Genomic DNA, 27,375 nt, shown 5'->3' on the forward strand with positions numbered 1-27,375 from the left:
TTCTGCAAACATTGGATTCTGGTGGATTGGAAAATGTCACAAGCCTCATAAATCACCAATGACATCTATGGAGACAACTTCAATAACTTTCAGTTATTATGATCTTCAGGGGTGAATTACTATTCTATAGGGTGGAACAGTTTGAAATTTCAAAGTATGATGACTGATGAACAGGAATCTTACGTTACACTGAACAAAGACTGAAACTGGACAGTTGAATATTGGACAAATATTGCCTGGTATTTCTCGTAGAACCAGCCCAGTTTGACACACCAAAGACTTTATTTCATGAAACCCAATCATTAATGTCCTATACATATGTAACATGCAAAAGAAGGCAATATCCTGTTGCAGTGAACTTACTTTAAGTTTGTTGTAGATCTCGGAGAGATGCTACTAGAACAGAGCGACGAATTCGCAAGTCTGGAAGGTAATCAGATACCTTGTTATTTTTTTTTACAAGTTTTATCGCAGTTAATTTACAGTAGGGTGTACATTTGCATTTGTAATTTTAAAGCAGATTTTAAAAAGGACCCAAAAACTGTGCCAATCTGCTCTGTTTCCCAACTGCATTATAAACTGAAATTAATCTTAACACACAGAGACAGAATTTAATGTAATACTCACTCTACTATTTGTCCATGACGTTTGTGCTATGATGCTTTTGACAAATTGTTCATTTCTAACTATTTGTGATTTAATCCTGGTCACAAGTCCCATTCTACAAAGGAGCTCCGACATCACCAAGGGCTCAGTGCTGAGATCTGAGCACCTCCTCAGGATAGATGACCATGATTTCACAATGCGGCCTGGCTTTGGAGGTAAAATAGCAACCGAAAATGCAACAAAGAAGAACATAACCAAATAAAAGTTCTGTAAAAGCTGTGCCCAAGAGATGGAAATGGAATTGTGTGTATAAAGTATTGTGAAGACTTTACACTTCATCAATGCATCAAGCTAAACATTTCTCAAAGTTAATTACAAATAATAAACAGGTTATTAAACTGATTATTTCCCCCCCTTTTTCATCAGATCTTGCTGTGTTTAATTCCTTCCACAATTGCTGCTTTTGAGTTTAAGTTTGAGTTTGACTTATGACATTTTGGGAAAAAAGTCAAATCTTGAACCTTTAAAAAGGTTCTTCAGTTGTCCCTCAGGTTGTGTCCTCCTTTTAGTAAGCTAAGAACTGATAAAAATCCTTCAGTTTTGTTTTCAGGCCCAGCTATTCCTGTTGGTGTGGATGTGCAAGTTGAAAGCCTGGACGCCATCTCTGAAGTGGATATGGTAAGAGACTTTTTTTTTGCGTATTTACAGCACTAAAGTCTAATAATACAGTCGTTTTGCAAACTTGCACATCTTGATGAGAGGTGTTTTAATTGTGAAATTTTCAATAACACACACATCCATAATCAAGGTGAAAAAGGCAAGCTAAATTTAAAACCAGAAAATGGGAAAAAAATTGAATATCTCATCAGCCCTGCGATGACCTGGTGACTTGTCCAGGGTGTACCCTGCCTCTCGCCCATAGTCAGCTGGGATAGGCTCCAGCTTGCCTGAGACCTTGCACAGGATAAGCGACTACAGATAATGGATGGATGGCTGGATGGATGAATACCTCATCCTTGCTAGATTTTCCTTGGCAGCAATTCAAAACATACTATCAAATGCAAAGCCTGGATTGATTAAAATTGTACTGTAACAGTTGTTGTTGTGTGTTAGGACTTCACAATGACTCTGTACCTGAGGCACTATTGGAAAGACGAGCGCCTGTCCTTCCCAGGCAAAACCAGCCAGAGTATGACCTTTGATAGCCGATTAATAAAGAAGATTTGGGTCCCTGACATGTTCTTCGTCCATTCCAAACGCTCCTTCATCCACGGTACAACAACAGACAACGTTATGCTCAGGGTCTATCCAGATGGCAATGTACTCTATAGTGTCAGGTAAACACATGATGCCCTACTTATAAACTTGAGTGCATGTGATGCATGTGACAGGATGATTTTGCAGAAAACAGTGGTGTATCTTAGTTATGTGTAATTCTGACCTTGAACTAAAGTCCATTTTTCTTGTGAGATATCGACATGAGTGCACAAAATAAATATAACAAAACTTAGAATGGAATGGCATTCGAGGGAAGTATTGACTATTAGCTAGGCATGACATTTAAGAATTAATACTGTGGCAGTTCGTAAGAGTGGGAGGAGCACAGAAGACAGCAGGACAGAACTAAGTGTCGTAAACCTTTTTATTTTTCACACTTTTCAGTGGTCTCTCAGAAAACACACAGACACTCGCACACACACATCTGGTGTCTGGTTCGGGAGAGAGCTCTCCTCTGCTCTCGCTCTCTCCTTAAATAGGGTGCGGTCACTGGGGAAGACACACAAACACATGTTAATCAACATCAGGTGCAGTGATTCTGCCACTTACCTTCCCTGACTCCGCCCTCCGGTTACAGACCGATGCTTGACCACGCCCCCACTGCCACATACCCCCACCGCTCGACTCAGGCCGGGTGGCTGTCCGGCCTGCAGACGACTCCCCCCCCCCCCCCCCCCCTTGACGGGAGAGGAAGTCCGCCATGACCATCTGCGCCCCCGGCCTGTGGATCACCTTGAAGTTAAAGGGTTGGAGTGCCAGATACCAATGGGTGATCCGCGCGTTGGCATCCTTCATGCGGTGGAGCCACTGGAAGGGCGCGTGGTCCGAACAGAGGGTGAAAGGGCATCCCAGCAGGTAGTAATGGAGGGCGAGGACCGCCCATTTGATTGCCAGGCACTCCTTCTCAATAGTGCTGTAGCGCCCCTCACGCATCGACAGCTTCCTACTGATATACAGCACGGGGTGGTCCTCCACCTCCTGAGACAAAACAGCCCCCAGCCCTCTGTCCGACGCATCCGTCTGTAACATAAAGGGCAGAGAAAAGTCAGGGGAGTGTAACAGTGGCCCCCCACACAGTGCAGCCTTCACCTCAGAAAAAGCCCGCTGGCATTGCTCCGTTCACTGGACCGGATCTGGTGCCCCCTTTTTAGTCAGATCAGTCAGCGGGCTGGTGACATCCGAATAATTAGGTATAAACCTACGATAGTAGCCAGCCAGCCCCAGGAACTGTCTCACCCCCTTTTTGGTCTTGGGCCTCGGACAGGCCGCAAATGCTGCTGTCTTGTTAATTTGGGGACGCACCTGCCCTTTGCCCAAGTGGAAGCCCAGATACCGTACTTCCACCCACCCAATCACACACTTCTTCGGGTTGGCTGTGAGACCCGCTCACCTCAGCGACCTAAGGACGGCCCTCAGGTGTTGTAGGTGCCGCGGCCAGTCATTACTATAAATAATGATGTCGTCGAGGTATGCTGCCGCATAGGTGGCGTGAAGGCGGATGACCCTATCCATTAGCCGCTGAAACGTAGCGGGCGCCCCAAACAGCCCAAAAGGAAGTGTGACAAACTGGTGTAAGCCGAACAGTGTGGAAAAGGCCATTTTTTCTCGGGATAATGGAGTCAAGGGGATCTGCCAATAACCCTTCGTCAAATCCAGTGTCGAGTAAAAGCGAGCCATGCCTAGTCGATCGAGCAACTCATCAATACGAGGCATTGAGTACGCATCGAATTTAGACACTGCGCTGACTTTTCTATAGTCTACACGGTACCAAGACCACCGGGCTGCTCCAGTCACTGTGGGACTCCTCGACGATGCCCATTTCGAGCATGGCCTCAAGTTCTTCCTGAACCACTTTTTTCTTGTGTTCGGGTAGCCTGTAAGGGCGGCTACGCACTACCACCCCTGGGGGCGTCTCAGTGTGGTGCTCTATGAGGTCGGTGCAGCCGGGCAGGGGCAAGAACACGTCCGAAAACTCTGTCTACAACTGGGCAACCTCCGCGAGTCGGGTCAGGGAGAGGTGGTCTCCACAGGGGACCGGAGAGGTACATGATGCCAATGCTCCCTTTTGAACCTCCGGCCCCAGCTCCGCCTTCTCTGGAACCACCGACACCAACGCCACGGGGACCTCCTCGTTCCAGAGTTTGAGCAGATTGAGGTGGTAAATCTGTAGCACCCCACCCCTGTCCATTCGCCTCACCTCATAGTCAACGTCACCGACTTCCCGCATGACCTCAAAGGGTCCTTGCCACTTGGCGATCAATTTGGAGCTCAATGTGGGCAACAGTACGAGTACTTTAGCTCCCAATGTGAACTCCCTAAGGTGCGTACCCCTGTCGTACAGGCGGGTTTGCCGTTCTTGGGCCTGCCGCAAATTCTCCTGGGTTAGGTGTGTGAGTGTGTGGAGTTTTGCGCGCAGGTCCATAACGTATTGAATTTCATTTTTACTTGGTGAAGGTCCCTCCTCCCAATTTTCTCGCAGCACATCTAAAATGCCGCATGGCTTACACCCATATAACAATTCAAACGGGGAGAACCCTGTGGAGGCTTGGGGGACCTCTCGCACTGCAAATAACAAGGGTTCGAGCCATTTATCCCAATTACGTGCGTCCTCACTTACGAATTTTTTAATTATATTCTTGAGGGTGCGATTGAACCGTTCAACTAAACCATCCATTTGTGGGTGATGCACGCTGGTGCGGATCGGCTTAATACCCAACAACCCATGCAGTTCGTTCAGTGTACGTGACATAAACGAGGTGCCTTGATCAGTCAGAATCTCTTTCGGGATTCCAACTCGGGAGATGACGCGGAAGAGCGCTTCCGCAATACTGCGTGCTAAGATATTGCAAAGAGGCACTGCTTCCGGGTATCGCGTTGCATAGTCGACCAGAACTAAAATAAAGCGGTACCCTCGTGTTGACCGATCTAATGGCCCGACAAGATCCATCCCAATTCTTTCGAATGGGGTCTTGATTAATAGGATAGGGCGCAAAGGCGCTTTCGGAATGGCTGCTGGATTTACTAACTGACATTCGCGGCACGCCGTACACCACCAATAGAACCAGGCCATTATTCGGGCTAGTGTCTTATCCTGCCCCAAGTGTCCAGCCATGGGATTAAAGTGAGCCGCCTGGAATACCAATTCCCGGCGGCTCTTTGGAATCAAAAGCTGCGTGACTTGCTCTTTAGTCTGAGTGTCCTGCGTCACTCGGTATAATCTATCCTTCATAATTGTGAAGTAGGGGAAGGACAGGGTGGCGTTTGGCTGGAGCGTTTGACCATCGATTACTCTCACTTGGTCAAACGCCTGCCGCAGAGTCTCATCTCGCGACTGCTCTAATGGAAAATCCGCAAGGGATTCCCCAATAGAAAGAGGAGGAGCCGGTGGCTCCTCACTCTCACGCGGAGATGACGTAGACAGCTCTGTGACAGCTGCTCCCGCCAATGCGACACCGGGACCTCCCCCTGCTAAACTACAGCAGGACCCACTCTTTACAAAATGACTCATTAATTCCCCAAATCCCGTCCAATCAGTCCCCAAAATTATCGAGTGGGTAAGGCAAGGATTAACCGCCGCCTTTACTCTAAATTTTTCCCCCTCGAAAAGAATGTGGACCGACATTAAAGGGTAGTTGTGAACATCCCCGTGCACACACAACACCTTCACCAATTGTGCTCCCCCCAATGCCTCGTCTTGCACCAGGCTTTGGTGGATTGAGGTCTGATTACAGCCAGAGTCCACCAACGCCTGATATGTATCCCCTTGGACACTCACCGGTATGTGATATGCTCCGGCCCGATCGAGGGCAGCTCCTGGCGTGTCGGGGATCCGAACCACCGCACCCACCTCCATTACCGAGCACTGCTGTTGGAGGTGGCCCGGCTCCCCGCAGCACCAGCAAACCAGCCCGGGCTTCCTCTCTGCACTGGTGCTCTGGGGCTCACTCACCTGAGGGGGGGGAGAGACAGACACAGAAGGGAGAAACGGGAGGGCACCGCGGGTGCGGCGGGCCGGCTGGGGTGGCGCCGGCCCCCACCTCCGTGGTGGGGGAATGGGGCGAGGATGAGACACAGGAGGAGAGAGAGAGAGGAGAGGGAAGAAGAGGTTGTCTGCTGTCCTGCCGTCGGGACAGCCGCCAAATGGTCCTCCGCCAGCTCGATTGCCTGATCCAGCGACGCCGGGCGGTGGCACTGGACCCACTCTGCGGTTCCTGCTGGTAGGTGAGCGATGAACTGCTCCAGTACCACCTGATCGATGATTCCCTCGGCATCGTGGTTGTCGGCCCTCAACCACCGCCAGCAGGCATCCCGGAGTTGCTGGCCAAATGCGAACGGCCGGCCGACTTCCTCCAAGTGCAAAGCGCGGAAGCGCTGTCGCTGTTGCTCAGGGGTGTGCCCCACACGCTGGAGGACAGCCCAGCGAAGGTCCGGGGAGGCCAGCCAGCGGTCGGCGGGGAGCTGTAGCGCAGCCAGCTGCGCCTCGCCTGTTAGCAGGGGGAGGAGGCGCACCGCGCGCTGTTCCACCGGCCATCCAGAGGTCTCTGCTACCTGCTGAAAGAGCGTGAGGAAGGCCTCGGGGTCGTCCTGCGGGCCCATCTTCGTTAGGGTGAGGTGGGAAGGGCCCGTGGAGGTGGTGGACCCCGCCGACGCGAGGAGGTGCCGTAATGCCTGTCGATCTTCTTGCTGAGCCAACACCAGGGCCTCGAACCATTGCTCTTGCTCCTTCCGGAGGGCGACTAGCACCTGGTGCTGGCTCTGCTGGGCCGTGGCGAGGGCATGGATCAGGTCGGCGAAAGGGGAGGACTCCATGGGGCTGTTCTTTCTTCTGCGCTCCACGTCCCGGGTTTCAGCACCACTGTGGCAGTTCGTAAGAGTGGGAGGAGCACAGAAGACGGCAGGACAGAACTGTCGTAAACCTTTTTATTTTGCACACTTTACAGTGGTCTCTCAGAAAACACATAGACAGACACTCGCACATACACATCTGGTGTCTGGTTCGGGAGAGAGCTCTCCTCTGCTCTCACGCTTTCCTTAAATAGGGCACGGTCACTGGGGAAGACACACAAACACATGTTAATCATCATCAGGTGCAGTGATTCTGCCACTTACCTTCCCTGACTCCGCCCTCCGGTCACAGACCGATGCTTGACCATGCCCCCGTTGCCACAAATACATTTTAGGAACCTGACCTTGTAGATGCCAATTTTTTAGAGGACCTTGTTGAAGGAAGTACTATATCTTAAATATTGTATATTTTTAGTGCCTCTTACTTTTTTCATTTATTGTATTGCAACAACTGTTTTATGTTGACTGTTTTGGGCTCTAAAACAAGTACTGGATTTAAATGGTGTGGTCTAGACACAGTATCAAAACCCCTGGCCCAGTAGCTTCATTCTCTCACACACACACACACACACACACACACACACACACACACACACACACACACACAATCTGGCAACCTCGGAGGCATGGACTATACATATGTCCTTTTAATAATTTGACTGCATCACTCAGAAAAATAAGCATCTGTGTAAATTGACTGAGGGCTGTATCTAGAATCAGCGCCTTAAGTGAAGTTCTTGGTATTCAGCCAAGGATTACGCCGGTACTTCAATTTCAATTTTTATTTGTACAGTGCTATAATAGTATAACAATAGACATTATAACAAAGCAGCTTAACAAAATCAGGTTTTCACACAAGTCCTAAAAGTAGATAAAGAGAACCCAGTTAAACAAATGAGAAAAAAAATATTATACTTGGTCACTTATTTATTGAGGAAAATGATCCAATATTACATATCTGTGAGTGGCAAAAGTATGTGAACCTCTAGGATTAGTAGTTAATTTGAAGGTGAAATTAGAGTCAGGTGTTTTCAATCAATGGGATGACAATCAGGTGTAAGTGGGCACCCTGTTTTATTTAAAGAACAGGGATCTATCAAAATCTGATCTTCACAACACATATTTGTGGAAGTGTATCAAGGCATGAACAAAGGAGATTTCTGAGGACCTCAGAAAAAGCGTTGTTGATGCTCATTAGGCTGGAAAAGGTTACAAAACCATCTCTAAAGAGTTTGGACTCCACCAATCCACAGTCAGACAGATTGTGTACAAATGGAGGAAATTCAAGACCATTGTTACCCTCCCCAGGGATGGTCGACCAACAAAGATCACTCCAAGAGCAAGGCGTGTAATAGTTGGCGAGGTCACAAAGGACCCCAGGGTAACTTCTAAGCAACTGAAGGCCTCTCTCACATTGGCTAATGTCAATGTTCATGAGTCCACCATCAGGAGAACACTGAACAACAATGGTGTGCATGGCAGGGTTGCAAGGAGAAAGCCACTGCTCTCCAAAAAGAAAATTGCTGCTTGTCTGCAGTTTGCTAAAGATCACGTGGACAAGCCAGAAGGCTATTGGAAAAATGTTTTGTCGACGGATGAGACCAAAATAGAACTTTTTGGTTTAAATGAGAAGCGTTATGTTGAGAAAAAGGAAAACACTGCCTTCCAGCATAAGAACCTTATCCCATCTGTGAAACATGGTGGTGGTAGTATCATGGTTTGGGCCCGTTTTGCTGCATCTGGGTTAGGACAGCTTGCCATCATTGATGGAACAATGAATTCTGAATTATATCAGTGAATTCTAAAGGAAAATGTCAGGACATCTGTCCATGAACTGAATCTCAAGAGAAGGTGGGTCATGCAGCAAGACAACGACCCTAAGTACACAAGTCATTCTACCAAAGAATGGTTAAAGAAGAATAAAGTTAATGTTTTGGAATGGCCAAGTCAATGTCCTGACCTTAATCCAATCGAAATGTTGTGGAAGGACCTGAAGCGAGTAGTTGATGTGAGGAACCCCACCAACATCCCAGAGTTGAAGCTGTTCTGTACGGATGAATGGGCTAAAATTCCTCCAAGCCAGTGTGCAGGACTGATCAACAGTTACCGGAAACGTTTAGTTGCAGTTATTGCTACACAAGGGGGTCACACCAGATACTGAAAGCAAAGGTTCACATACTTTTGCCACTCACAGATATGTAATATTGGATCATTTTCCTCAGTAAATAAATGACCAAGTATGATATTTTTGTCTCATTTGTTTAACTGGGTTCTCTTTATCTACTTTCAGGACTTGTGTGAAAATCTGATGATGTTTTAGGTCATATTTATGCAGAAATATGGAAAATTCTAAAGGGTTCACAAACTTTCAAGCACCGCTGTATCTGCAATGTAAAACACAAGATCTCATCTGTTACACAGAGAAACATGCTACTCATGTTACATGAGTAACATGCATGTATACAGAGAGAGAGGAGAGAGCGAAAGAGAGAGAATACGCATACAGAAAGCACTGGCAGAGGGAGAGTGAGCACACACACACACACACACACACACACACACACACACACACACACACTGCTAGGGAGGGACAAAGATGGCAAACAACACACCAGAGGGAGAGAGAAAAGAAAGAATTAACTTACCTGCAAGGTTCGAGTAGTTCTTCCAACTTTATGCAGTTTATCAAGTGCCTGTGTATTCAGCAAAGAAAGTTTGCTCTTTCACTGAACCAGTGTAGTGGTGAGTGGAGCCTTGCTTCTTTGGATTCGCTTTACCATGTCGAGGCTAGAATTCCACCGTGTAGTAGCATCTTGAACGAGTCATTCTTCCTGATGTCCGAGTGCAACTTAGGCCCTGTCCACACGGCAACGGATTCAGGTGAATCTGATAAAATTGTTTATCGTTTCGGCCTGGCGTCCACATGGCACCGGCGTTTTGGGTGCCCCAAAACAAAATCTTTTGAGAACGGGTTCCAGAGTGGGAAAAATCTGGCAACGGCGCCGTTGCGAAGTCGTCTGGATGAGTAGAACGGATTTGTTTACGATGACATCACAACCACATGACTGTGAGTGCTTCACGCCAGGTAGAAGTCTAACGAACTCGATGCAAGTTGTCAACAAATCCTATAACTTGGTTCATGAAACGCGCTTACAAAATATTTTCACTGTGAATATTTATTGTGTAATGGTGCAAAGTGAGAGAGTGAGAGACTAGCCCTTAGGGCAGAGTCTTTAGTCCAAACACTGCGGAAGCAGTATAACCAAAACCACGCACCGCCCGTGCGCTTTCCAAAAACAAAAACAATCCCGCCAGCAAAAATAGGGAAAAAAAAGGAGCGATCTCACCTCTTCAGATGTTGGTTTAAGTCCGACAATACATTCCTCAAAAAGGGCGTAGAAGAACAAAGTAATCCATCAACGTGTAGCATTCAATTTATTCCGGACCATTAAAGAATTCTGGAGGATATCAGAATGTTGGCGTACCGGATTCCATCTACCCCCGTTCATTCCTCTTTCCGCGTCTCCATTCAAAAAACGAGCACGTGATTTAAAAGGACTACGGTATATCCATAGGATAGGGAGTGAGAAGGTGTGTGCGTGTGACAGTGACAGGGTGAGTGACAGGGAAGAACCTAGGCTCATGCTCGCCCTGAATTTCTCTTAAAGTGAAGGCAGAAGAACGTTCAGCGCCTGGCCAGGCTTTCTATATATTAATTTACATAGATGTTTTAATATGAAATATAAATAAGTGTCTTAGACAATAGATACTATTTTACGCTACTGATTAATAATCAAAACTTTATGTGGCTGATGCTACAGAAGAAGGGGTTTATGCGCATGCGTCCTACTTCTTCTATTGTTCTGGTGTCTCCGATGGGACCGTCTTACAGCGCACCTAGAGGTGTGGCATGTGTATTGCATCATTTTCAGCAAGCGTTGCATTGCCATATGAACCTGATATTTTACTGATCCGTTGCCCATGTGGACGCAATATTTAAAAAAAAAAAATCTCGTTGCCGTTGTTGTGTGGATGTAGCCTTACTGTTCTCTTAATTCTCGGGTGATTGATAGACTGTGTTTAAAGTGCCCAAAAATCTTGCGACATTTAGCCAGAACACTTTTAAATCCACTATCGTAAAGGGAAACAGTGATTGTTGTTTGCAGACTGTGGGCCGTGCAGGGCAGATGATCAAATGGAAGTAGTCTAGCCATTGCAATCATATTACGGGCACTCTTGGTGCCAAGGATGCTTAATTTTTCCGCAATATTCCCCTCTTTTGCGACATTAAGAAAATCATCAACACAGGCCTCAGCATAGTATTGCTCTTCTGTTTTTCTCACAGTTACTGCAAACGATTGCAGTTTCCATTCCTCATCAATGAAATGTGCTGTGACACCCAAGTAATTATCATTGCTCAGAGATGTCCAGTGGTCTCCAGTAAGGGTGACATTCTGAGCTTGCTGAAGCATGTTCACCTTGTGTGCCCTTTCACTTTCATACAAAGTGTGGATTTGTGACACAATGGTTTCTCTCGAGGGTAGATTTTAAGAGGTGTCTCCTGATGCTAATTGAATTATTTCTGTTAGTCCATTGTCTTCTACTATGCTCATGGAAGAAGAAGAAGAAGAAGAAGAAGAAGAAGAAACCTTTATTTGTCACATGCACACTTCAAGCACAGTGAAATTCATCCTCTGCATTTAACCTATCTGAAGCAGTGAACACACACACCCAGAGCAGTGGGCAGCCACACTAGAGCGCCCGGGGAGCAGTCAGAGGTTAGTACCTTGCTCAAGGGCACTTCAGCCAAGGCCGCCCAATGTTAACCTTACTGCATGTCTTTGGACTGTGGGGGAAACCGGAGCACCCGGAGGAAACCCACACAGACACGGGGAGAACATGCAAACTCCACATAGAAAGGCCAGCCGTTGGGTTTGAACCCGGAACCTTCTTGCTGTGAGGCGACCGTGCTGACCACTACACCACCACCTTTTCACTTACTGGATTAGTTATTTGACCATGAGTACCACACTCCTGTAATGTGGACTAGCAAGTAGTACAGATGGTTTCCACAGGATTTTTTGCATTATGGTGATATTTTAAAGATGAGGTGCTTCTGTGATAATTGAAATCAGCTTTGCAAATTACTTTTGTTTTCTCAGTGGTTACTTCAGGCAACTTTTTTTGTACTGAAACTTTCCACCTAAAACTCCTTCACTGTTCATCTCCGCTTTTAGCTAGGGATTGTCTCTGGCTAGGATGAGGTTTCGCAGCATCCATGTCATAGGTCAGCCCCCAAACAGGAAGTAAACGAAATGCAACTGGTGTTAATTCATTTTCACATGTTAAATATTTTAAATTAATCACAATAGTTAATATGTTAATTTTGACAGCCCTAATAAATTCCAGATATTAATTTTAAACATATGAATTTATAAATTTATCCCTAATGAGCAAGCTTGAGGCAATGGTGGCAAGGAAAAATTCCCTGAGACATCATGAGGAAGAAACCTTGAGAGGAACCAGACTCAAAAGGGAAACCATCCACATTTGAGTGATAGCAGATAGTGTGATTACAAATAACTCGCTTCTATACCTGTGTGTATAACCAATATTAGATGTGAGAATTCATTGAGACCTTGCAGTTTTAATAGACTTGATTAGTTGTCGTCGTAAAAATACTTGAATTTTTGAATATTGTCAGGAATCATGAATACATGAATATTTATATTCCTCAACCAGCTCTATTTTCAAGTATGCACTTTATCTTCATGTGTATTTAATTCTATTTTTGGTCTCCTCCCAACCCCAGTGCTACTGGCTACACCTGCATCAATGTTTGCTTGACTCTTGTTCTATAGCACCACAGATACTTTGGTTTCAAAATCCATTTAAAAGCATTTTGAATAAAGATCAGTGTGTTGAAATCATGGTCCATATCATAATCACTACAGGAAGAACCAGCATGTGTTAAAGCTCTCGTAGTCTTCTAGGCAATGGATTGTCAGTGGAATTATTTAGTGCCTCCCCTAGATATGAGGTCACCTTTTAACTCTAGTATAATTTAATTCTATACAGCTCATATTAGTTAAATCTCCACCCTACAGGACATGCATGATGGCAATTCTGCTTCTATTCCGGGATGTGCAGATGGGAGGCCATGTGAGTGGCCTGTGGGAAACACAAATCTAGCTCATAGTTGAGGGGTTAATCTCCACAGCTACTGCAGCTGGGTCGCATTCACTCATGGCAAACAAAACTTAATAAAATACATGCTTCATAGGATGTTAACACTTATAGTGTCTAAATGTATGAATGGTGTGTGTTACAATTTTAAGGGTCACAGTTACAGCTATGTGTAACATGGACCTCAGCCACTTTCCTCTGGACACCCAAACATGCTCGCTGGAGATCGAAAGCTGTGAGTATCCATTGCTTTATTCAGTAACTCAAACTAATCAATCAGTTAATTTCTTGTCCACATATTATATCTGTTCTATTTAATGTTGGTAGGCATATCAGGTGAAAATTCAATCCAAATTGCTTGAAACTGGTCTCATTGAATTCAGAATTGAATGCAGAACAGCATAATGTTTACAGAATTAAAATATGTTTATCTGTTCTTGAGATATTACAAATCAAAGATTGAAAAAATGGATTAATTTTTAGAAAACTTGCGTAATATTATGTATTAAGATAACATGATCCAAAATGGGCCTAATTAACAAATGAGATCAAATGTTTTTTTGTTAATAACTTTTCTATTTTTCAAGATATTTACATGGAAATTGGCAGGCACATAGATGGTTGTATACTGAATACAAATTTTTTAAATTAGTAAGAACAAATTATGCAAATTAGTATTTAATGATTGATTAATTAATGATGCTAATTTGGTAAAATATTAAATCGGTACACTCACTAAAAAAGTAATAAAAGATTATTTCTAATACCCTCTTTGTGCTCTGTAGGCCTTTGTATTTCTCCAAAGTAGGGCCTATTAGTGTTTATATTAAAGAATATAAATGATAATATTCACAGCTTTCAAGGTAAACCTCAAAAAAACTGTGAGAGCCACATCCAATAAACAATTCCAATTAATTGAATTGAAATTGACACTTGTGTTTCTGACATAGGGTTTTTTAAAATATCATTCCAACCACTAAGATCTCAATATTTTTCATCAAAACAACTACAGTTATATTCTGAAATAGTTATTTATTTACATGAATCAGTTTGATTTGAAAAATATAAGTAGGTAAAGCTATGAAAACTCACTTGAAAGTCTCCCGTGAAGCTTAACGTCAAAACTAGCAGATGGAAAATTTTGCTGAATACTTCATCAGAAATAGTGAGAGCGAGAGAACATCCCTATTAAAGTTATCTGATTGATATTCACGAGTAACCCAGTCGGAAACCGATCAGAAGAGAGCCTGACTGCTTTCCCTGGACTCAAAAATCACTGACAGTTTCCCAATGTCACATGTGCAGAGAGTGTACCCTGTTGTACCAACTTCAAACTGCTGTTACTCCCAAAGTACTGAACAGATCTTAATGAGATACATTTCTTTGGAAAGCAGAGATTATAAACTTTTTACTGATAGTATTCATGATAGAAAATATTCAAGAGTTAAGCAATGACAGATTTGGAAACTTAGATGAGTGTCTGCATGCACAATTTTCACAGCACGGACAGCAAGCGTGTGATATGCCTAATGATGGCATTAAGGTGATTTATACTTTGTTCAACTCTTTCCATTGGTCTCTCTCAAGTGATGTCGTGACCTGGCCATGTTTTCAGAAACTCTAGAAAAAATGTACTGCCTAAAGTCAATACCTCAGATTGTAAAGGCATGAAATTTAACCTGGAAAATCTTCTTAAATTGCATTCTTTTCAAGGTTAGCTTTGAAAAACAATTAGTTTTAGCTAATCTCAAACACTTAGTGGCCAATAATGAAGTTATAAGCTTTTCTTTTTGGATAATTTTAGTTTCTTTATAGATGCGTACACGGATGATGATCTGATGCTATATTGGAAGAAAGGGAATGACTCTCTGAAGACAGATGACAAGATCTCACTTTCTCAGTTCCTCATTCAAAAGTTTCACACCACCACTAAACTGGCATTCTACAGTAGCACAGGTATTACTTTGTGTGTCTGGAACAAGATTAAAGCAGCTTTTTTTTTTTGGCATCTGTTTTTTCCAAATATTTTTGTATGCACTAACAAGAACTGTTTACTGTAATATTTACATTTTTTCTTTTCAGTCACTAAACACTTATTTTCATTCTCCTCTTGCAGGTTGGTACAACCGTCTGTACATCACATTCACCCTGAGGCGTCACATTTTCTTCTTTCTGCTACAGACCTACTTTCCTGCTACTCTGATGGTCATGCTGTCCTGGGTGTCCTTCTGGATCGACCGGCGTGCCGTCCCTGCCAGAGTTCCTCTTGGTGAGCCACACTGAGATTTGATGTCCTTTTTTACACCACTTCTACGGATTCCTGTGTTTGTAACAGCAAACATCATACAATCTGCAATCACATTACAATAGTATGCTCTTACCTAAACATTAGATACATTACATGACTATACAGTGCAATCCCATATGTAATTAGACAGGGACAGTCTTATAGTATTATACTCTATTAGTTTTAATTTGAATTCTCCCAAAATATATTTTAAAAAATTAAAATGGGGAAAACCATGTATTAAATCTGATTTCTATATAGTTCACCCAATACATGTAGCCGTTGTTTTTATTTGTGTTTTACAGGCATCACCACAGTGCTCACCATGTCCACCATCATCACAGGTGTAAATGCCTCCATGCCCCGAGTGTCCTACATCAAAGCTGTGGACATCTACCTGTGGGTCAGCTTCGTCTTCGTCTTCCTCTCCGTCCTTGAGTATGCAGCTGTTAACTACCTGTCCACTCTGCAGGAACGCATAAAGAGGAAGGTCAGAGAGAGGGTAAGATGAAGCCGAGGGGTCCCCTACATTCAAAATGTCAAAGGTGATATGCATGTGCTCATGAGTAATAAACAATTTAAATGGCTTTTTTTTTTATTCGATAAAGTGTATTTGGTTTTGTTTACTAATTCATAGAAATTGTTGCATATTATTTTAATTACACATTATCACAATATGTTGATTGGAATTGGCCTTCATGCTACTGTGATGGTTATAATCTGACCTTTAGCACATACATACAGCTTCTGACCAGTTGTGGTCAGAAGTTTACATTACACTCATCATGGGCATGAATGTCATGGCAATTTTGGGCTGTTAATGATTTCCTCGAACTGTTATTTTTCCAGGGTGGAATGAATGTACAGCATACATCTTTAATGACTTCAAAAAACAAGAATTGAGTGCACAAGTTTGAATTTATTTTGGATTTTCTCTAATCCACACAGGGTCAAAATTATGCATACGTGCTCAAATATATACATACAACCCCATTAATATTTGGTTAAATGTCCCTTAGCAAGTTGCACCTCGACCAGACGCTTTTGGTAGCCATCAACAAGCTTCTGGCATAATTCTGGCTGGATATTTGACCACTCTTCTTGGCAGAATTGGTAGGGTTCATTTAAATTGTCTGGTTTCCTGACACGGACCCTTCTTTTAAGAGTGGTCCACAAATTTTCAATAGTGTTGAGGTCGGGGCTTTGGGAAGCTTAATGTTAGCCTGCTTTATCCATTCCAAAAACAGTTTTGATGTGTGTTTGGGATCATTGTCCTGTTGGAACACCCAATTGTGTCCAAGTTTCAACTGTCTAGCTGTAGATTTGAGGTGAAGTTGAAGAATTTGGAGGTAGTCCTCCTTCATTATTCCATTCACTTTGTACAATGCACCAGTTCCACTGGCAGCAAAACAGCCCCAGAGCATGATGCCACCACCAATATGCTTGACAGTTGGTATGGTGTTCTTAGGTTTGAAAGCCTCACCTTTACTCCTCCAAACATACCTCGTCATTGTGGCCATATAGCTCAATCTTTGTCTCATCTGACCATAGACTCTCAGTCCATGGCGATGTAAAACTCGCTTCACTGTGGACAGTGACGCTGGTGTTCCAACAGTTTCCAGTTCATGGCAGGCTTGAGCCTTGGTGGTTCCTGGGTTGTTCCTGAACATCCTAACCAATTTCCTCTCATCTGAGGGTGACAGTTTGGGTCTTCTTCCAGACCTTGCCAAAGTGGTGACACATCCAAATAACTTGTACTTATGTACAGTTGTTTGAACTGATGATCTTGGAATCTGCAGTTGTTTAGAATTGGCTCCAAGAAATCTTCCCAACTTGTGAAAATCTACAATTCTCCTTCTTAGATCTTCACTGAGTTCCATGGTTCTGAGTATTGGTCAATCCAATAAGTGCCGTCAAACAAATCCTTTTTATACTGGCAAAGAGAAATTACCAGTTGTAGTCAATCATGATCACAAATGAAAAGTTAATGGGCCTTGGCCTTGTGTGACGGAGGCCTCTGTCTCCATCCACGAGCGGCACCTGTAGCGCTGCCTATTGTCTCGTTAAGCACGTAACACACGCTTGTCATTTTTCCCGTTTACACGCTGCTTTCATTAAACAATAATATTACGGCTACGACAGCGGGGGTGCACACCTAAAGTTAGTAGCGGAGAGTCACATACACGCATGCACGCACGCACACACACACATTGCCTTCATCTTTAGTGGTTCGTACTCTTAAACAATTTGCTATGCCACACACGATAAAATGGTCATTGTTGAATGTTGTGTTTGTACTTTGAGCGCTTTTTGTATTTTATGTTGGGCGTGTCTGTTGGCGGCGTTTCGGTGTTTGGTGGTTTGTTTGAATGGTCCGTGTAATTCCAATGCAGGGAAATGAGAGCCAAACCGAGCGGTTCAAACTTGGGACTACTTTAGTAGCGTCTGGCCTGCGCAATGCATCGTGGTATTGGACTATACTATGGGAAAGGGGGGGTCAGTGAATGTGCTATTTATACATGCTAGATGGGCAAAAGTGCAATAGTTTTTATGGTAATGTGCAGTGTTTACAACCCCGATTCCAAAAAAGTTGGGACAAAGTACAAATTGTAAATAAAAACGGAATGCAATGATGTGGAAGTTTCAAAATTCCATATTTTATTCAGAATAGAACATGGATGACATGTCAAATGTTTAAACTGAGAAAATGTATAATTTAAAGAGAAAAATTAGGTGATTTTAAATTTCATGACAGCAACACATCTCAAAAAAGTTGGGACAAGGCCATATTTACCACTGTGAGACATCCCCTTTTCTCTTTACAACAGTCTGTAAACGTCTGGGGACTGAGGAGACAAGTTGCTCAAGTTTAGGGATAGCAATGTTAACCCATTCTTGTCTAATGTAGGATTCTAGTTGCTCAACTGTCTTAGGTCTTTTTTGTCGTATCTTCCGTTTTATGATGTGCCAAATGTTTTCTATGGGTGAAAGATCTGGACTGCAGGCTGGCCAGTTCAGTACCCGGACCCTTCTTCTACGCAGCCATGATGCTGTAATTGATGCAGTATGTGGTTTGGCATTGTCATGTTGGAAAATTCAAGGTCTTCCCTGAAAGAGACGTCGTCTGGATGGGAGCATATGTTGCTCTAGAACCTGGATATACCTTTCAGCATTGATGGTGTCTTTCCAGATGTGTAAGCTGCCCATGCCACATGCACTAATGCAACCCCATCCCATCAGAGAAGCAGGCTTCTGAACTGAGCGCTGATAACAACTTGGGTCGTCCTTCTCCTCTTTAGTCCGAATGACACGGCATCCCTGATCTCCATAAAGAACTTCAAATTTTGATTCGTCTGACCACAGAACAGTTTTCCACTTTGCCACAGTCCATTTTAAATGAGCCTTGGCCCAGAGAAGACGTCTGCGCTTCTGGATCATGTTTAGATACGGCTTCTTCTTTGAGCTATAGAGTTTTAGCTGGAAACGGCGGATGGCATGGTGAATTGTGTTCACAGATGATGTTCTCTGGAAATATTCCTGAGCCCATTTTGTGATTTTCCAATACAGAAGCATGCCTGTATGTGATGCAGTGCCGTCTAATGGCCCGAAGATTACGGGCACCCAGTATGGTTTTCCGGCCTTGACCCTTGCGCACAGAGATTCTTCCAGATTCTCTGAATCTTTTGATGATATTATGCACTGTAGATGATGATATGTTCAAACTCTTTGCAATTTTACACAGTCGAACTCCTTTCTGATATTGCTCCACTATTTGTCGGCGCAGAATTAGGGGGATTGGTGATCCTCTTCCCATCTTTACTTCTGAGAGCCGCTGCCACTCCAAGATGCTCTTTTTATACCCAGTCATGTTAATGACCTATTGCCAATTGACCTAATGAGTTGCAATTTGGTCCTCCAGCTGTTCCTTTTTTGTACCTTTAACTTTTCCAGCCTCTTATTGCCCCTGTCCCAACTTTTTTGAGATGTGTTGCTGTCATGAAATTTCAAATGAGCCAATATTTGGCATGAAATTTCAAAATGTCTCACTTTCAACATTTGATATGTTGTCTATGTTCTATTGTGAATACAATATCAGTTTTTGAGATTTGTAAATTATTGCATTCCATTTTTATTTACAATTTGTACTTTGTCCCAACTTTTTTGGAATCGGGGTTGTATATGAATGTGTGATTATTGCTGTACATGCAATCCATTATGCCTTTTGTGATGATGATTAATTAATGTGTAGGGCTGGTATGACCTAGGGGAGGGGCTTAGGGCCTAAAAGGGGATCCTCATTCAGTGTATGGGAGATTGAGAGGGGACAGCAAGGGTAATGTAGACTGTGGCTGTAAAAGTTCTATATTTTGTGGAAGTGCTATTTCTCGTATGTCTTTAATTAATTATTATTATTAGTAGTAGTAATTTATTAAGTTTTTTTGTATTCTATAACTTGCAATATACCTTTTCACCGCTCTTGGCAACTTTTGCATGTTTGCCTGTATGTTGGGTGTACGGTAAATAAAACACCTTGCATTAAAGTGCTATTTGTGGCGGAGCCAGGTTTTTTTTTTTTTTGTGGACCTGGACCTGGCGATTTGGCCTGTTTTACCACAAGTGGTGTCAGAAGTGGGATTGGCCAGCCACAATGGACAGTGCAGACGGAGAGCAAGATGCCCAGAGGGGGAAGTTGGGCTAGATGAAGTCTGAGGAGGACTACGTCGAGGAGGAAGAAGAGGAAGAGCAGCCGGTGGTACGCCGAAAGATCACTGCCAGCATTCCTGAGAACCATCATCCTATGTCACAGAGCCCTACAGCAGCAGGAGCGGCAGCCTTACATGAAGTAAATCTGGTGGGGCTGTTAAAAGACTTTCTCACCACCCAGCAACGGAGAGAGGAGCAGTGGTTTTTGGTGGAGATCCAAGGCTTGGCCACACACCTCATCCAAGAGCAACCTGAGCAACAACCACAGAAGATCCCAGTGTCTGCAACTTCAGTGTCCAAGAGTCCATGGATGGGCCTTCCTACACCACTTCCTCGGTGTCCTACTGCCAGAGATTCTCCGCTGGACTCAATTGCTGAGTCCATGCCTGCACCTGTTCCACCGAAAAGCGTGAGGCGGAAGGAGCCGAAGATGCCTCTGTATCAGCATGGTGAGGACATAGAGAACTACCTGCTGAGGTTCGAGCATATGGCCAAAACTTGGGCCTGGCCAGAAGAGGAGTGGGCCTGTCGCTTGGTGCCATTGCTGACAGGGAAGGCGTTGGAGGCATATACAGCCATGGATGAGGAAAAGTCTAACACCTATGAAGACCTGAGAGAGGCGTTGCTGGAGAAGTTCAACATTACCCCAGAGACGTATCGACAGCGCTTTAGGGAGCTCACTGCACCGTCAGGAGAGACCCCTACGGAGACCTACAATCGCTTGATGCGTCTTTACCACCGGTGGATTCGGCCAGAGCAGCGCTCAAAGTAGGAGGTTGGTGAGCTGATTATCCTGGAGCAGCTGCTACAAGTACTGTCTTACGACGTCAGAACCTGGGTCAAGGAACATGAGCCAGAGAATGGACTGGCAGCAGCAAAACTTGCCATGCAGTATCTGAATGCTCATCGGAGGGGCCAACTACGATCTCAAGCACACCGTCCACCCACTGGTCCTCAAGCATACAGAGTGGCTACTGCAGTCAGAGACTCCAGAGACTTTCGGGACAATAAAGGTACTTCTGTTGTGGGTGGGCCTGTACAGGGGCGCAACTACCCACTTTTTGGGGGGTATGCAGCAACAATTTTGCCCCCCCCCCACGCGCGCACACACGCGCACACACACACGCACACACACACACACACACACACACACACACACATATATATATATATATATATATATATATATATATATATATATATATATATATATATATAAATAAATGCACATTTTACAGTTTACTGAAGTTTATTTAAACATATCTCACTATAACAACTGAGGTACTCGTAGCACAAAACATTTACACAATGTCCAGAACACCAGTCAGGGTGTTAAAAGGAAAAAGTAAGAAAATGGAGTAAAACAAAAAGTAAGATATTTCATCTTTGACCTCTCTTCCTCCGCTACTCTGTCTTGTCTCTGTTCTTGTCCCCTAGCCCATGTCAAACAACCAGCCTTAGTTTCCTTGCAGACATATGAATTACACATTTCTGATGCAGTCTTGCCCTGTGATGACCTGGCGACTTGTCCAGGGTGTACCCCGCCTTTCGCCCGTAGTCAGCTGGGATAGGCTCCAGCTTGCCTGCGACCCTGTAGAACAGGATAGAGCGGCTAGAGATAATGAGATGAGATGATGCAGTCTTACCATTAGTAGCCTAATCATAAGAAATCTGTTATTTACAAAGAGACATCTTTTTTAATACAGGCTATATTTGAAAACATATTTGCAATGCAAGCTTCAAGGTTTCTAATGGTGCCAGTTATATGTCTCTAAGATTAAAAACTCCTAGAGATTCAGATGTGTGTTTAGAACAGTCCTCAATATCCCTGCAGAGGGAGCACTGACTTCTACAGAAGCCAGGCTATGACCTTACGTGGATACAGAAACGTCCACCGAATTCACAAATGCGTGAAAATAGTATGACCTTGCAATGGTGTTGGACTCGTGAATCCAAGATAGAAATGCTATTTATCATATCTGAATTTATTATGGAAATGAACTAATCTGACTTTCTGTTACACAAGCCAGAGTTAGCTAGCTATCCATCATGAATGGTGATTGCATAATCAGGTGCTTGTCCGACCAACATTAACGATCGTTGCATTCACGCAGGCACCACATTTCAATCAATTTGACAAACGGGTACTAAATCCTTGCCCATAGCCTGTGTGCATCAGGCCCAGTTATGCAATATGCTAAATCGCTATACAATTTCAGCTAGCCAGGCCACAGCAGCACTATCTAGTCTTCTGTGAACTTCATAGCCTAATCCCTGACCCTGAACACAAGATCTGTTTCCATCATAGTCCATACCCGCTACTGTCTTTCATCCACGTCAACATTTTTTGGCGCATCCCCTCACATGCCTTCTCCTTTTCTATCTTTCTCTTCCTAACTTGGGGACCTGATAACTTTTTCACTTTCTCCATCCTGCCTTAAACAATCACCCGGTGTCACGGTCTGAATTTACCACCAGTCTGAATTTACCAGGTAAATTTATACTGTAGCAGCCACGGTCTGAATTTACCACCAGTCTGAATTTACCAGGTAAATTTATTAACTTTAAGTTAATAAAATTAACTTTATTAACTTTATTTACACATATACTAATAAAATTCAATCCAAACCATTCACACAATACAAAAACACATTATCTACACATTATAAATCTGAAAAAGATTGTAAAAATATCATCTTTCTTTTGAAAATGGTGAATTGCTGGTCTCGTGCCTCTTTGGACTGTGTGTTTTGCTGATCTTCATTTTGTGACTGGGAAATGATTGTTTCCTCATCCATATTCAACAGCTTGTCTACTGATAATCAAATCTCACAATTGTAGTCACAATTCGCGTTCTATTAGTCCACAAATGTGTTGAAATGCTCGGTACAAAATCGTAGCAAGAAATGGTAAATTTAGACTTCCCAGCAGTTGACCGGGAAAAAAAAAATCGGTCTGCGCATGGTAAATTTATACCAGCGCACGATCAGACCGTGACACCAGTCTATGGGTGACAGCTACTGTATGGAGTGCTCAGCAGCGCCCCCCCTTCCTCTCCTTCCCCCCCCCCCCCTTCTTCCACGGTGAGTAGCCTAAGCTGTGGAAAGTAAAGGGACGTTGGACATTTCTTTACTATTTTAAGCAGAATATTTTGAGCATAGCCAAGAGTTAAAAGCACAAGAGTGGTTTTAAAACATAGCATGATAATTTTTTGTCCCTCCCTTGTTTTGGCGCCCGAGCGCCCATATGCACCGCATATAGAGTAGACCCCATTTTTGCACCACTGGGCCTGTAAAAGGGGTCAGTGTCCGTAATGTGGATCAAGGGCTGGTTTGTTTTTACTGTCAGCAACCAGGTCATAAGGCTGTGGTTTGTCCGGTGCGTAAACCTAAGTTCAATGGGTTCTGCTATGTACCAAGGGAGGGGGACAGTCTTTGTGGGGAGGAAGATGTTACTGAAATGAAATGTGAAATTGTTGTGAATGGTTAAGTAGTCCAAGCATTAGTTGACACTGGGAGTTCCATGACTCTCATAAAGAAATGTTTTGTCCCCTGTGATGCTGTCAACTATGAGAGAAAAACTATTGTACAGTGTGTGCATGGTGACAAGAAAGAGTACCCCACGATGGAGGTAACAGTAATGGTGAGTGGACAAAGATACTTGATAAGTGCTGGGGTGGTAGAGGGTCTGCCTGCTGATATGGTCATAGGAAGGGATCTGCCAGTGTTGTCTGATCTTTTAAGGGTGACAAAAAATGAAGACTTGTCTGATGTCCAGATTTCCTGTCCAGTGATGACAAGGGCCCAAACACAAGCAGGTCTTCAGCCTCTGCCAGACTTGTGTAGTAGTCTGTGCCAGGGTGGGACTAAAGGCCCCAGGAAGACACGCCGACAACAGCGTTTGGAAAAATATGCTGGTTCTCCTGTAGTCAAAACTGATGTGTCGGGGCTTGATGCTGGGGATTGGGTGGTTCCAGATAATTTGGGGGCCTTACAACATGCTGATGTGTCACTAAAAGCATTAATGGAGGAAGCAGAAGGAAAGTCTGAGGGGCCAGATGGGGAAAGGGTGTTGATAGAGAATGGCCTTTTATATGTTGAGGGTGAGAAAATGAAACATTTAGTGCTACCTACCATATGCCGACCTCTAGTTCTCCACCTTGCACACACCATTCCCTGGGCTGGACACCTGGCTCTGCAAAAGACATACCTCAGGTTAGCGTCAAGATTTTATTGGCCCTCTATGTATACAGATGTACGTGCCTATTGTGCTTCATGTCCTGTCTGTCAGAAAACAGGTGCCTTTCGTAGGCGTGACAGAGTGCCTCTGAATCCATTGCCTGTGATCTCCACGCCCTTCAAGCATATTGCCATGGACATTGTGGGCCCCTTGGAGAAGAGCAGCACTGGGTACCAGTACATTCTAGTCATCTGTGATTATGCGACTAGGTACCCTGAGGCCTTCCCACTTCGTTTGATCACCACCCCAAAGGTCATCAGTGCGCTGGTCCAGCTGTTTTCCAGGGTGGGGTTTCCAGAAGAGGTGTTGACGGACCAAGGCACAAACCACATCAGGGCTGATGCGGCAACTACAGCGACAACTAGACATCCAGGCGATTCGGACTAGTCCCTACCATCCACAGACGGATGGGCTTGTGGAGAGATTTAATCAGACCCTCAAGAATATGCTGAGGAAGTTCGTCTCTGACACAGGAAAAGACTGGGACAAATGGCTGCCTTTTCTCCTATTCGCTTACAGGGAGGTGCCCCAGGCATCTACCGGGTTTTTCCCATTTGAGTTGATCTACGGGTGGCAAGTCCAGGGCCCCTTAGACCTCTTAAAGAAGACCTGGGAGGGGCCAAAGTCAACCTCCCCTCAGGGGGGCATTGTACAGTATGTCCTGCAGATGAGGGACCGCCTGCAGAGGTACAGAGAGGAGGCTATGGAGAATTCGGAGAAGGCACAGAAGGCCCAGAAGCTGTGGTATGACCAGTATGCCAGGCATCGTGAGTACAAGCCTGGTCAGAAGGTTCTCCTGCTGCTCCCCTCAAGCACCAGCAAGCTCCTAGCAAAGTGGCAGGGTCCATATATCATTACAAGGAAAATGGGCCCGGTCACATATGAAGTTTACCACCCAGAAAAAGGCAAGTCTACCCAGGTGTATCATGTGAACCTATTAAAAGAGTGGAAAGAGGATCGAGTTTCAGAGGCTAAAGTGATGATGGTGCGGAAAGTGGACATAGATGAGGAGAATGGAGATGACTTGGAGACCTGGCAGCATGAGGGGCGGGTAAGCCTGGAACATCTGAATGTGGAGCAAATGACTCAGCTCCTAGAGACCTTTGGCAACTTCCCATCCTTGTTTCAGCCCAGGCCTGGCCGTACAGGGGTACTGGAACACCAAATTCATCTCAAGGATGACACCCCAATTCGGCAGTGCCCATATCGGGTGTCTGAGTGTCTGGTGTCAGGATTGAAGGCCGAGATCCAAACCATGAGTGAACTGGGGGTCATCGAACCCTCCACCAGTGAGTGGAGCAGCCTGATTTTGGTGGTCCCAAAAAAAATATGGCTCCCTTAGAGTATGCATGGACTTTCGGAAGCTGAATGCAGTGTCCAGGTTTGACGCCTATCCTATGCCCCGCATTGATGACTTGCTGGAGAGAATAGGCCAGGCATGTTACATCACAACCCTGGACCTATGTAAAGGTTACCGGCAAGTGCCACTGGAGAAGCGGTCCAGAGAGTATACAGCCTTCCAGACGCCAGCCGGACTCTTTCAGTTCACCATTATGCCGTTTGGGCTCCATGGGGCCTCTGCAACGTTACAGCGGCTGATGGACCACGTCCTGCAAGGCTGCGACAACTGCTGTGCAGCATACCTGGACAATGTGGTCATTTACAGCCGAACCTGGTTTGAATATCTTCAGCATCTCCAGAGGGAACTGCACCAAATCCAAGAGGCAAGGCTAACGTTAAATGTTCAGAAATGCGAGTGGGCCAAGAAGGAAGTAAAGTACCTTGGATATTTGGTTGGCAACGGGGAGGTCTGGCCACAGGTGGATAAGGTGGAGGCTATATCCAGCAGCGCTCGTCCACGCACAAGGAAACAAGTCCATTCATTCCTGGGCCTTGTTGGGTGGTATCGACGGTTTATTCCCAACTTTTCCACCATCGCGGCCCCTCTGACTGACCTCACCGGTAAAGCAGCCAGAAACCCAGTTGTGTGGACAGAGGAATGTGAGTATGCATTTACCACTCTTAAGAAATGCCTGTGTTCATCCCCAGTTTTCCAAAGCCCAGACTTCACACAGCAGTTCCTAGTGCAGGTGGATGCTTCCTCTGTAGGCATTGGAGCCGTGCTGTCCCAAGGAAAACAGGGAGAAGAACAACCAGTCCTGTATCTGAGTCAGAAACTGTTGCCCAGAGAGCAAAGGTACTCCACAATAGAAAAGGAGTGCCTAGCAATCAAATGGGCACTGGACAGCTTACAGTACTACCTGCTTGGGAGGGAATTTGATCTTGATATGGACCATCGTGCCCTGACGTGGATCCAGACCATGAAGGACCATAATGCCCGGGTGATGAGATGGTACCTTGCATTACAGCCTTACAGGTGTATCATCTGCCATAAATTAGGTAAACACAATCTGTTGGCTGACTATCTATCCAGATTGCCGACACTCAGCAATCTAGGAGAGGGGGAAGGTAATGTGACGGAGGCCTCTGTCTCCGTCCATGAGCGGCACCTGTAGCACTGCATATTGTCTCATATTGTCTCGTTCCTGGAGGAACCATGTTCAAGGGGTCAGTCACCAAAGGGTTAAGCACGTAACACACGCTTGTCATTTTTCCCGTTTACACGCTGCTTTCATTAAACAATATTACAGCTACGACAGCGGGGGTGCACACCTAAAGTTAGTAGCGGAGAGTCACATGCACGCACGCACACACACATATTGCTTTCATCTTTAGTGGTTCGTACTCTTAAACAATTTGCTATGCCCCACACAATAAAATGGTCATTGTTGAATGTTGTGTTTGTACTTATCTTTGAGCGCTCTTTGTCTTTTTGTATTTTGTGTTGGGCGTGTCTGTTGGCGGCGTTTCGGTGTTTGGTGGTTTGTTTGAAAGGTCCGTGTAATTCCAATGCAGGGAAGTGAGAGCCAAACCGAGCGGTTCAAACTTGGGACTACTTTAGTAGCGTCTGGCCTGCGCAATGCATCGTGGTATTGGACTATACTATGGGAAAAGGGGGGGGGGGTTCAGTGAATGTGTTATTTATACATGCTAGATGGACAAAAGTGCAATAGTTTTTATGGTAATGTGCAGTGTTTGTGTGATTTATTGCTGTAGATGTAATCCATTATGCCTTTTGTGACGATGATTAATTAATGTGTAGGGCTGGTATGACCCAGGGGAGGGGCTTAGGGCCTAAAAGGGGATCCTCATTCAGTGTATGGGAGATT

General features: G+C 44.6%; 1 protein-coding gene across 1 annotated transcript in view; it reads left to right on the plus strand.

Annotated features, from left to right (window-relative positions):
• Positions 1-383: 383 nt before the first annotated feature.
• LOC132872290 (gamma-aminobutyric acid receptor subunit rho-1-like) overlaps positions 384-27,375 on the plus strand; it is a 42,213-nt gene continuing 15,221 nt past the window's right edge. Inside the window, exons 1-8 of the mRNA XM_060907041.1 lie at positions 384-430; positions 715-821; positions 1,217-1,284; positions 1,720-1,943; positions 13,068-13,150; positions 14,731-14,871; positions 15,032-15,184; positions 15,508-15,704. Coding sequence (XP_060763024.1) covers positions 803-821; positions 1,217-1,284; positions 1,720-1,943; positions 13,068-13,150; positions 14,731-14,871; positions 15,032-15,184; positions 15,508-15,704 — 885 coding nt within the window. The 5' untranslated portion in view covers positions 384-430; positions 715-802. The remainder of the gene's footprint in view (positions 431-714; positions 822-1,216; positions 1,285-1,719; positions 1,944-13,067; positions 13,151-14,730; positions 14,872-15,031; positions 15,185-15,507; positions 15,705-27,375) is intronic.

Source organism: Neoarius graeffei, chromosome 2 (assembly GCF_027579695.1).
Source record: "Neoarius graeffei isolate fNeoGra1 chromosome 2, fNeoGra1.pri, whole genome shotgun sequence".
NCBI lineage: Eukaryota > Metazoa > Chordata > Actinopteri > Siluriformes > Ariidae > Neoarius > Neoarius graeffei.